The sequence below is a fragment of the Sphaeramia orbicularis genome, chromosome 17, assembly GCF_902148855.1.
Source record: "Sphaeramia orbicularis chromosome 17, fSphaOr1.1, whole genome shotgun sequence".
NCBI lineage: Eukaryota > Metazoa > Chordata > Actinopteri > Kurtiformes > Apogonidae > Sphaeramia > Sphaeramia orbicularis.
This window is the reverse complement of record NC_043973.1, coordinates 29,862,934-29,875,896: the sequence shown is the minus strand read 5'-3', so window position 1 is coordinate 29,875,896 and position 12,963 is coordinate 29,862,934. Positions and strand designations below refer to the sequence as shown.

General features: G+C 34.4%; 1 protein-coding gene across 1 annotated transcript in view; it reads right to left on the bottom strand.

The window, feature by feature from the left end:
- Window positions 1-1,093: 1,093 nt before the first annotated feature.
- Window positions 1,094-12,963, bottom strand: part of ghrhra (growth hormone releasing hormone receptor a) — a 103,753-nt gene continuing 91,883 nt past the window's right edge. The window contains exons 11-13 of the mRNA XM_030159384.1: window positions 12,091-12,220; window positions 8,961-9,002; window positions 1,094-2,119 (exon numbers count right to left, since the gene is read on the bottom strand). Coding sequence (XP_030015244.1) covers window positions 1,973-2,119; window positions 8,961-9,002; window positions 12,091-12,220 — 319 coding nt within the window. The 3' untranslated portion in view covers window positions 1,094-1,972. The remainder of the gene's footprint in view (window positions 2,120-8,960; window positions 9,003-12,090; window positions 12,221-12,963) is intronic.

The window sequence follows — 12,963 nt, the reverse complement described above, 5'->3', positions numbered from 1 at the left end:
GGAAAAAATTATTAGACCACCCTTTGTTTTCTTCATTTTCTTGTTCATTTTAATGCCTGGTACAACTAAAGGTACATTTGTTTGGACAAATATAATGATAACAACAAAAATAGCTCAGAGTAGTTTAATTTCAGAGCTGATATCTTGTCATTTTCCATGTTTTCTTGATAATAACTAAAATCACATCTATATTTATATCTAGTTTGTGATTATACATAGAGTGAGAGACTTGCAGAGGGAAGGAGTGAATTGCTTGGCATTCGTAGCTTCTATAGCATTAATTCTGGTGACTGAGTTGGAAAATCTCATCTCCAGAGAGGTTGGGACATTGTCTAAAATGCAAATCTGTAATTTGTTAATTCATCTGGAGCTTTATTTAAATGACAAAGTACAAACCTCAAATTAAAAACAAATAAAGGCAGTGATGTTAAAGTTGACTATGACCGGTATTTAATTTTAGTGTTTGTGATTTTTTTGTCTTTAACTGCAATATAAGTGTCCGAACCTGACCTTAGTTTTTACTGTTCACTTCTACTGTCAGAACCGAGTCAATTAATGTCCAACTGTTCTAGATACTAAGGTCAGATCCATCCTGTTTTGTATTCTTCATTTCTTTTTTTTCTTTTTTTTGAAAACTCGAGCAATGGTTATTATGAAGAAACATCCTGGTGATCACACGATGCATGATTGTTTTTATACAGTCTTGGAAAAAAATTATTACAATACCCTTGTTTTCTTCAATTTCTTATTCATTTTTATGCTTGGTACAAATAAAGGTATATTTGTTTGGATAAATATAATGATAACAACAAAAATAGCTCATAGCACTTTAATTTCAGAGCCGATATCTTGTCATTTTCCATGTTTTTTTGATAATAACTAGAATCACTTCAGTTCTTACATCAATAGCTAATATTGTACTGCCAAAAACAGTGCTTTTAGGCATTCCATGTTTTCTTTTTTGTCCGTTTTAGTCACAAGATACACACAGGAGTTAGCACTTTTTTGCATAACCATTGTTTTTGATGACTTTTGATAGTTTCATAATTTTTTCCGCGACCGTATGAGAGGATGTGACTTTTCTTTTTAACTTTTTACCTGGACAGTGTATATTAACATGTTTTTTTTATACGTAGCCCCATTATGATGCTGTTTAAACACTTGTCCTCTAAATTATTCTCCAAGGCGGAAAAATGTCCAAATTCATCACATAATACAGCAGCATAAAAAAGGGAATAAACTTATAAATATTCACAAATACTGTTTAAAAACACGGCTCATCAGAGCAGACAGCTTTTAAGACAATTATGCACCAAAATACGGCCGTTTCATTAACACACAACTTTATATGAGCTCACTCTGGTGCCCGTTGGTATTTATAATTTTACATTTCTCTTCAGCAGTTAGTGAATCGATGCACGGAATCCAGTCAGTGCACACTTTCCTGCATAATATTTTCAAACCAGACTCAACTGGAAGAGTCTGATTAGCACAGACTGTTGGAAAAATCAGGTTGGATTTCATATTTTTACAGCGACGTCAAATATCCATTGTTTCCACAGCTGTCCCCATGCAGTGCCATGGAATTTTTGTACAGAACAAATAGGATCACATTGTCCAAATAGTAAACACAACAGTGGGAAATCCTGCTCCTACAGCTCAGGGCCAGCACTGTCTCCTCTGTCCACAGTATCACCATGACACAGATGATGCCTCCACACAAATCCTCTTCCTTATTTGTAGTTTTCGGTTTCAATGATATGAGAGATTGCACACAAAGATCAGAAGTGTGTGCCGTACCATTATAATCATCACAGCTTCTGCCACTGATGTTATTCATTTTCTCAGTGACTCACCAGTGTTCATTGTGGTCTCTCTGTTATCGCAGAAGGGATGTTGGGTTCATATTATCAGCAGGACCATCTCTGATATTTTGCTTGCCCAAATATCCTCTTAAGGACAGACTCAAAAATCACACTGAAGACACGTTCCCACTAGAGGCAGGCCGTCCAAGTCCCCCGCGAGCTCGAATTGTGATCTGGGTGATACTTCGCTTGGCTGGTGTGAGATGGTTTTGACTGTGACACTTCCGCAGCCACCGTCGCAGCTCTGCTTGGACCTGCAGAGCAACGCATATACAAAGGGTTGAAATGAAAAACGTCTCTCAGAAGCAGAGCTGATATGTCATTGCTTCAAGGAACTGGATTTGAAAGACTTCTGACTACAGACTGTAAAAAAAAAAAAAAAGAAAGAAAAATGCTCTGAGCTCTTAAGACACTATAACGTGGATATAAAGGTGTCATGAAATATTGATAAGAAAAATATTTCTGTGTCAGAAATGTGGAATTTTATTTAACCTTTACTTAACCAGATAAAATCCCATTGAGATGCCTACAAGGGCCATACCATAATGAAAAACAGGTTAAAAGATTGATAATAACAATAAATTAGAAAAATAAAAATTAAAAAAACAGGGGTAACACTTTATAATAAGTACACACTATGAAGCATTAGTTAAGTATTAACAAATACTGAATTCATCATTTATAAAGCATATTTCTGACATGAATACTCATTAATATATGGTTTATAAGCACAGTTATAATGGTTTTACTCATCATTAATAAGCTCATCTACAAAGAGCTTAATGATTGTATTTTCATACTTTACAAATGATGGATTCAGCATTTAAAAATATAGTATTGCATCACTTACAAACCAGTTATGATGCGCATTTATGTTCACACATACACTATTCAGGCATATACTAATGCTTAGTGAATATTTTAGTGGATATTTTATACAAACTCACACATTTATTTTCCAATAGATGTTCTATAAACAGTTATTAATACCGGAATTCATTATTTCAGGTAGTTATAAAGCACTAACTACTCTTTAATTAAGTCTATGGTGTGAGCTCATCTAAAGTGTGCACTCTCTATGACATATAAAGCATTTACAAATGAGATTTAAAGGTTGGAAATGCCTAAAGACTCACAAAAGTTTCAGTTATTGTAACAAAGGACAGACACAGCACATGGGATTATCAAACAAGCTGCATGACTGAATGATTATGATTATGAATGATGAGTAAAACATTTATAACTGCTTATAAACCATATACTAATGAGTATTCATGTCATAAATATGCTTTATAAATGATGAATTCAGTATTTATTAATGCTTAACTAATGCTTCATAGTGTGTACTTATTATAAAGTGTTACCAAAACAGGCCATAATTTATTAATAATACAAAATGGTAAAAAGATATTAGGATATTAGACATATACTGCGTAAATGTTTTAGGCCCCATCATTTGTTTGTTTGTTGTATTAGCAAGAATATCGTGACATACTGTAACCTGTACACTATACTGTACTGTAAATAAAACAGCATTAAAAACAAGAGGTGCCAGGCACAACAAACCCCGCCCCTCGCACATATTGTAGCTTATTTTGGCATCGATCCAGCTGATGTCATCATGTGTATTCGTGTGCTGATGTCAGCATATTAATTGCCTCTATATATGTGCTAAGTTTGAAGTAAATTGAAACAAAATTCATGTTTTTATAGACATGTGAAATTTTGCCCATTATAAGTAAATGGGAGAAAATAAAGATTTTAAAAAATTCATGAGAAATTTGAACTTTAACCTACTTTTCCCATAATGTAACCATATCTAGTCTGGGTTTTTGGCAATCTATAAACTCAATTTGGTATGAATTCAGAAAAAAAGACAAAAATCCAGGCTCTCATTTGATTGGAAAAATTTGAAATTGTAAAAAGCCAGCGTGTGGTGTGTTTTTAACTCCAGCCCCAAAGAATTAATCTACAGGCTCTCATGAAATAAAGGTTGTTTTTTTTACAATTTCTAATTTTTCCAACCAAGTGCGTGCCTGGATTTTTAAGCTGTTTTCTATTATTCATGCCCTCTCTACATGAGCACCTCTGGTTTGTCTAATACCAATAGCTCCCTGTGAAATAGTTTTTTTTGTCTTTTTGGTATGAATTAAACCAACAGTTTTGCTGCTGCAGACATTTGAAATTTTGCCTATTATAAGTAAATGGGAAAAAAAAAAAAAAAAGATTTTAAAAATTCATAAAAAATTTGAACTTTGTCCTACTTTTCCCAAAATGTAATCAGATCTATTGTGGATCACTGGCAATCTATAAACCCAATTTGGCATGAATTCAACCAGGAGTTTTGCTGCTAGAGTGATAACAAACAAACAAACAAACAAACAAACAAACAAACAAACAAACAAACAAACAAACAGACAAACCCAAAAATAATACCCCTTGCCTCTCCTTTGGAGGGCAGGGTAACAAGAATTTAAGAAAAAAACAGACTGAAATACCTTATCTTCTGCACAGACATTATGAGATTTACTGAACTAATCGTCTAGTGTTTTACCCCAGGTTTCATTCCACACATGTCCAATATTTCTTATGCTTGGGCTAACCAAATAGGAACAGAAATCACACTAAGTACTGACTGTCTCCTGTAGAAACCATGTAGTTTATATTTTATGTGAGATTTCAATGCTGTGCTCAAGATCTACATTTGTTTTCTTGTTCTGTTTTAATAAATACACTGAGAAATAGATATTATGCTCATTACAACCACATAAAAACAGCATTGCTTCTGCACAAACATTCAATGGCAACATTTAAAGCTGCAATGCATCATAGTTCTTTCTTTATTATTTCAGTTTATTGACATTCAAGTGGTCTGAGAGGAAATGAGACATCTGCATCTACCCTCTTTGTTTTCAGTCTATTAAAAATCTACTTCATGATGCATATTTTGGCTAATTACTCACATTTTCAAACAGGTAGGAAGATTAAATACGTGACTGACTGCTGTAATTACTGATCACTGATCAGATTTAGTCAGATGTGACATGAACATGACACCACAGCGTGCATGCTCTGTTAAATGTCTGAATATGAAAGCTTGGAAAAATGCTTTCACATTTCCATAATGGCATGAAACAGCATCAGGTACATCTATATTTATATCTAGTTTGTGATTATACATAGAGTGAGAGACTTGCAGAGGGAAGGAAGGAGTGCATTGCTTGGCATTTTTGGCTTCTGTAGCATTAATTCTAGTGACTGAGTTGGAAGATCCCATCTCCAGAGAGGTTGGGACATTGTCTAAAATGCAAATCTGTAATTTGTTAATTCATCTGGAGCTTTATTTAAATGACAAAGTACAAACCTCAAATTAAAAACAAATGAAAGCAGTGATGTTAAAATTGACTATGACCGGTATTTAACCCTTTCATGCATAGTGGTCACTACAGTGGACAGTTACTCTACAGCTTTAATCTTGTATATTCATGGGTCTAGTTGTTTTAGTTCCATATTAACCAACACAGTGGACACTTACGCATCATCTCATAAACTGCAATTCATACTATTATTGTAACTTTGCTGTTCTTTGTTGGTTCTTGAGTGGAAATCAATTGTTAATATTTATTTTTTGCATATTATCTCCATGAAGTGAGTAATAACTAGTATTAGAATATGTTAAAATGTGAGAAAACATCAGATTAACTGCATTAAACATGGTTTCATTTCACTGTTTTCATATCACTTTATGATATTGGGTTTTAAATACATGTTTCTTTGCTTCAAGAATAAAATTCATGGCGTAGCTGAGCGGACATTTTTGTAACTCCATGAAAAACAGGTTGATTTAAAAAAAACAAAACAAACATTCAATCACATTGTTTGTTTTTTTTTCATGCCTAAAGAGGAATAAAAACACTCAGGAAAAAAAAAAAAAAATCTTGATTAAGGTTCTCATAATTCATGCATGAAAGGGTTAATTTTAGTGATTGTGAATTTTTGTCTTTAACTGCACCAAAAGTGTCCGAACCTGACCTTAGCTTTTACTGTTCACTTTTACTGTCAGAACAATTAATGTCCAACTGTTTTAGATACTAAGGTCAGATCCATCCTGTTTTGTATTCTTCATTTCTTTTTCTTTTTCTTTTTTTTTTTTTTGAAAACTCGAGCAATGGTTATTATAAAGAAACATCCAGGTGATCACACGATGCATGATTGTCTTTATACAGTCACGGAAAAAATTATTACAATACCCTTGTTTTCTTCAATTTCTTATTCATTTTTATGCTTGGTACAAATAAAGGTGCATTTGTTTGGACAAATACAATGATAACAAAAATAGCTCATAGTAAGTTTAATTTCAGAGCTGATATCTAGCCATTTTCCATGTTTTCTTGATAATAACCAAAATCACTTCAGTTCTTACATCAGTATCTAGGGCATTGTACTGACAAAAACAGTGCTTTTAGGCATTCCATGTTTTCTTTTCTGTCTGTTTTAGTCACATGATACACGCAGGAGTTAGGACTTGATCGTATAACCATTGTTTCTGATGACTTTCGATGGTCTAATAATTGTTTCTGCGACTGTAAAGCCATACCCCTTAAGCCCTATCAGCCCGCTCGCGGGCTGAAAAAATTATATTAATATTCATCTACTATAAAAATGTAATACATCAGGACAATTAATGTTTTTTTCAACTTTTGCTAAAAGTTTAGACCCTAATGTTAATAAAAGTACATCAAAAGTGTATTTTAGTGCAAACTTTAATGTTAAAACATGATCTTTAATCTTTATGGGGTGAAATATACGCTATTAAAAATCTCCGACACGAACAATTAATTTATGCATATCATCGTCAATCCAGCCGAAAAAAAAAAACAGGCGAGGATAAAAAATTCTAATTTCTCTTTTAGTTTGTTACAGTTTGCTCAGGCATAGTAATAGATACAATATTTTAGACGATGGGAATAGATTCTGTGAGGTCCCTAAATGTCCATAAACACCAAGAACATCCATATGAACCTTATTATTGTGAAATAATTCTTCATTTACTTTGGGTATGTCTTTTTAGGCATTTTTCCCCTGAAAATATGATCAGGGTTTAACAGGTTAACAAAAAACATTTATAAAACCATAAAGCCACGTCCTATTAAACTGTCAGCCTGTGTCTCTTTTCCTCCACCATGACAAAAAAAGATAAAAAGTTAGTTTAAAATAATCAGAATAAAAGAAAAAACAACTGTGATCTGAAGTGTGTAATTAGACCGGATAATACTGTTACAAAAATGTTATTCTTTAGATCATTGGGGTCAAACATACAGGCCGAGGGCCAAAACCGGCCCGCCAAAGGGTCCAATCCGGTCCGTGGGATGACCATGTGAAATGCAAAAATCACTCTGAAGATATTTACAATCAAGGATGTTAGACTCATTTTAGTTCATGCTCCATATACAGACCAATACCATCTAAAGTGGACCAGACCGGTAAAATACTATCATAATAACCTATAAATAATGACTACTCCATATTTTTCTTTGTGTAAAAAGAAGGAAAATTACATGAAAATATTTCACATTTCACAAAAAATTTGAACAACCTGAACAAATATGAACAATATAACATGTCTTAAGAGAAGTAAGTGTAATGTTACCAATATTCTGTCTGTTACCAAATGTTTTTGTCTTTGTAGAGCCACTGTGATCTGTAAGTTGTTATGCACATGTGTATATGACAAACTGAGACATTATATTGTAAGAAATGTCAAGTTGCTTGTGGTCGTTCAGGTTATCCAAACTGTTTTAGAGGATAGTTTGTAGATCTTAACATTTTTCCTTAAAGGGGTCATATTTGCTTAACATACTTTTATTAGTCTTTGGTATATTTATTTGTGTATTTGGACCATAATAGTTCCAAAAGTTTGAATTTGAACCCTCCAGGTGCTGCAAAGCTATCTTTATATTCATTTTAGCAAAAATGGACTGGATTTCTACAACCTGCTTTAATTCCTGCTTAATTTGTTACGTCTATAACTAGTTATGTCATGACATTTGCACATATCAGGTCAAGACTTCCCATGAACATTTCTCCGAGTACAACATAATTGTTTATCAGCAGCAGTAGTTGTAGTAAAAACTGAAAATATGTCCAAACTTCAAGCCAATTACCTAAAATGTTCAGATGTTGGTTGAACGGGACAGAGAAACACAATCAACAACCTGGAAGGGGTGGAGTCATGTGCGTTTAAAGGGCCAGCGCTCAAAACGACCTTTCTGGTGTCATTACTCAGAAATAGGGTTGAAGATGGACTTGCGGAGTTGAATTAATGAAGAATTCAGACCCAAGTAGAGCATTTACAGTTTATGTAGACCACAGGGGAATGTTTTAAAATGCATAATTCCATGTTTGAAAAAAAAAGCAAAAATCACTCCTTTAATGTAATTTTACTTTATTCAGTCTAAAACAAAAAGGAAACTGCGAGTTGACCTGATTTATAGGTCATTGTATTATTATTTACTGGTCTGGCCCACTTTAAATCACATTGGTCTGAATGTGGCTCCTGCACTAAAGTGATTTTGACACCTTTGCTTTACATGGATCACCAGTTTGTCAACCAATGCATTAATAATATTATTGAAATGTTGATGACTTTAATTTTTACTCATTTCATCACACTTCCATGCCCAGACCTTTCTGGAAATGGGGTTTGCACATTAATAACTCCCTCGTTTAGTTCAGTGTCTCCTTCATTGCTTTTATTTGTGCTGCTTTACGCTTTTTTGCACCACAAACTGTCAGGAATATGATTAGTGTGAAACCAGCGCAAACAAAACAAGGACCCATAAAATACATGACCTGCAGTCAAAACTTCTACATGGTACGTTGGGTAGCTGCTCTGTTTTACTTCTGGCTTGCACAGTTATGAATAAATTATGCAAATGCAATTCCGATGTTTTACATTTGGCAACGCTTTAGAGTTGCCCCCCGTCAACAACCCCTGCAGTGAGGCTTACTTCAACTGATGTTTGTTCTTCTGAAGCAACTGTGTGAGTAAAAGATGTGTGTTTACATGTTACAGATTCTACATGATTCACGTACCTCTCCATTCATGAAACAGTACAGCAACGCCACCACAAAACCCTGCAACACAAACGGAAAAGCAACTGTTGAAACACACACTGCACACATTCAGCTTCAGGGCAAAATACTAAATTAAACAAACATCTAAAATGAGTTTACCTATTCATGTTACATTTACAACTTTTTAGCCTAATGGATTTAGATTGTGACAAGTCCATACACTTCATTTCCTTTTACGATTTTTAACACATCCTGAATATGTATCATCTCTCCGCTGTCTAAGCTTTTAATAAAGGCAGAAAAATGCAGTGGAAAAGGTTAAAAGCATTTTTCTTTTTAACAACTCACTCAATGTAAACAAACAATAGAGACATTATTTCATTAGTGTAATTTATGTAATGGGATAAATGTATTATTTCTACATTTAAAAAATGAACTAAAATTATCAGAAGAGTGCTTAGAATAAAAAGCTCTGGCAGAGACGTCAGTGTATTCAATTGTAGAAATATGAACCAAGTCTATTCATGATAGTCTGGTGCAGGGGTCTGCAACCTGTGGCTCTGGGGCCACATATGGCTCTTTAGCATCTGTCTATGGTTCCTCTAGTCAAAAAACATAAGGAACATTTTGAAATGAACTGAATGAGTCATTACTTTTTAACACTGTTATCGGCCAAAATCTATTCTAACTTTGTCCATCTGCAGAAATGTGCAGGCTTTACATGGAATAAAATCCTGTTTTCACAGCATAAAAACCAAAATGGATTATTTTCTTCCCAAATTCAATACAAGATGCTCAATTTGCATTTGCTCGTAGTTTGTAAGTAAGCCACTATACATGAAAGTCGCGTTTTTTTTCTCCACTGCACAATGTAATTACGTTTTGGAAATAGTGTCCATCATCTAAAAAAATTGTATAAATTTTGGATGTTTTCTTTCTTGTAGTTGTATAATTTCATAAATACACCAGACATTGCATTATTGCAATGGAAATACAAAGTTAAATAGCAAACTAATCCCAAATAGGCTCCAGCAGAGCAGCCACCTCATGGTAAAATGTAGATGGGTTTACTTTTTTTTTTTCTCATGGCTCTGGTCAGATTTCTTTCTTTTTTTTTCGAGACAAAACTGGCTCTTCAGGCTGTAAAGGTTGCCGACCCCTGGTCTGGTGGATTTATGTGACCACTAGAGGGAGTAATGAGTCAATCTGCTGGATTCCCATGGTGAGGAAAACTAACGCCATGGGGCCTTTGACAAAAATATCAGAAAGTGATGAGATGGCATGAGAACCATGAAGAAACAACTTTTATCGACAAAGTGATAAAAGCTAGAAGCACTGTTGTTATTTTCTGAACTGGACACAGACTTAAACTAGAAAAGCACTTGGAGAGCGCAAACCTCCGCCAAGGCAGATCAGCCCCCCCCCCATCACCACCAAAATTTAATCATTTATTCCTTGTGCCAGTATCAACATTTCCTGAAAATTTCATTAAAGTCCATCCATAACTTTTTGAGTTATCTTGCATACAGACAGACAGACAGACAGACAGACAGACAAACCCTGATGAAAACATAACCTCTACTGTTTCACTTGGTGGAGGTAATGAAAAGAATGGCGTTTGATGCTGAAATGGCAGCGTGTCTTCTACACAGGTGAGTTAAACTATAAAGGTATAAAGTTATTATGTGATGTTATGATTTCTAAGTTGCCGTTTGTTGACCCATGGTTCAGGCTAAACTGTGACAGTTGTGACCTTATTTGTTTGATTCCAAACAGATCTTTAGTGCAGTTACAAAAAACAGAGGTGATTTATGGTTTTCCTGTGGCTGTTTTATATCTATAAACAGAGCTAAGCCGACAGAGCTATAATATAAACTATCAGCTGGTGAATCACATAAAAATTATAAGACAATTTTATTTTGAGCAGACTATGAGTTTGAAGAAGAAAACTTGATAACACCACAGTGAGTAAAAAAAAAAAAAATCCTTTATACTTTATTCAGTGAGTGATACAGTCTGTGGAAACATAATGTTGATTTGTGGGTGGTTTTATAGTTGCAGATGTTGGTGCATTCTGCTACACAAATTCTCCCAACTGTTGAGTTTGGAATATGAATACAACACAGAGCTTGGATCAAATATAGAAAATAAACTTCTGTTGAAGAATCTTTGTATTTGGCTTTGGATTTTGTCTTAATTAGAGATGGGATGTATCAAAGTACAAACAAGTGGTGCCAGGCACAACAAACCCCGCTCCTCGCATGTATTGTAGCTTATTTTGGCATCAATCCAGCTGATGTCATCATGTCTATGCATGTGGTGATGTCAGCATATCAATTGCTTCTATATGTGTCCCAGGTTTGAAGTAAATTGAAACAAAACGGATGATTTTAAAGACATCTGAAATTTTTCCCATTATAGGCAAATGGAAAAAAAAAGATTTTAAAAATTGCTAAAAAATTTTAACTTTGACCTACTTTTCCCAAAATGTAATCACATCTATTCTGGGTCACTAGCAGTCTATAAACCCAGTTTGGTATGAATTCAACCAATAGTTTTGCTGCTAAAGTCTTAACAAAGAAACAAACAAACCGAACCAAAAACAATACCCCTTGCCTCCGCTTCAGGGGTGGAGTAATAATATCTGTACATAAGAGGACTTTTGAGTTATATATAATTGAGTATTTATTTTCCTGATGATTTTTTTTTTACTACTACTTTACTATTGTCAACCTTTTAATATGTGTACTTATGGATTTTTGTGCTATTTCCTACTTCTGCTGACATGGAGGGGACAAAAACACATAAAAAATACATAGATAAGTCCATTTTGTGCACAACAACATGACAAATGTAATAAAACAAAACATGGAAGGGGGGATCTTGAACTTAAGCACAAACTATTATCTGTTTAATTAGATGAAAGAGAACTGACACCCACATAGAAAATGAGAAATTCAACTTTGCACAGGAACAACCAGTGGATATGTAGAAATATTTCCTCTCTTGGAGCCTTTTTTACAGCTTCTAATTCTGATTCAACTCAAGTATGTACGCTTCTACTCAAGTACAAAAAAGAAAGTGTGCTTTTGCCACTTCGGGGCTCAATAGTGTCAGTATCTGTGCCCGACATCTCTCTGTGCTGTACCTGAAAAGAGCCCAGACCCAGTTCAATGTAGAGTCTGGCAGCCACTCCAGTGTTTTCAGGCAGGAAAGCAAACACAGTGTAGTGCATCCCAAACAGAGGGATGAGGAACAGAGTGGATTTAGCCAGCCTCCTGAGGGAAACCAACAACACAGGTGGAAGAAAAAGAAGAAAAATTAATAACATAAAGACTGTGCACAGCTTTAATCATAGCTGACTATGATAATAATACATAAATATATATTTTTATAGAGCTTATTCCCGTACAAAACTGCTCAATTTGCACTTTCTGTGTATATTACAATGCAAATCCCACTGTAAATAATATATACATACACATATATTTTTAATAGACAGGATCCACACATCCACTTACTGCATAAAAAAATCCTATTTGTACTCTGTACATATTACATTATAAATCCACTGTAAATCTCAACCCATTATTGTCCTTGTCTCTAGTCGAATGTTTGTCTACACTATGTCTACAGGGTGGGGAAGCAAAATTTACAATGAACATTTAGTTGTTTTTTCTCAGCAGGCATTACGTTAATTGTTTTGAAACCGAAACATATATTGATGTCATAATCATACCTAACACTATTATCCATACCTTTTCAGAAACTTTTGCCCATATGAGTAATCAGGAAAGCAAACGCCAGAGTGTGTGATTTGCTGAATGCACTCGTCACACCGAAGGAGATTTCAAAAATAGTTGGAGTGTCCATAAAGACTGTTTATAATGGAAAGAAGAGAATGACTATGAGCAAAACTATTATGAGAAAGTCTGGAAGAAGACTGGGAGAAGCTGTCACCCGAATATTTGAGGAACACTTGCGCAAGTTTCAGGAAGCGTGTGAAGGCAGTTATTGAGAA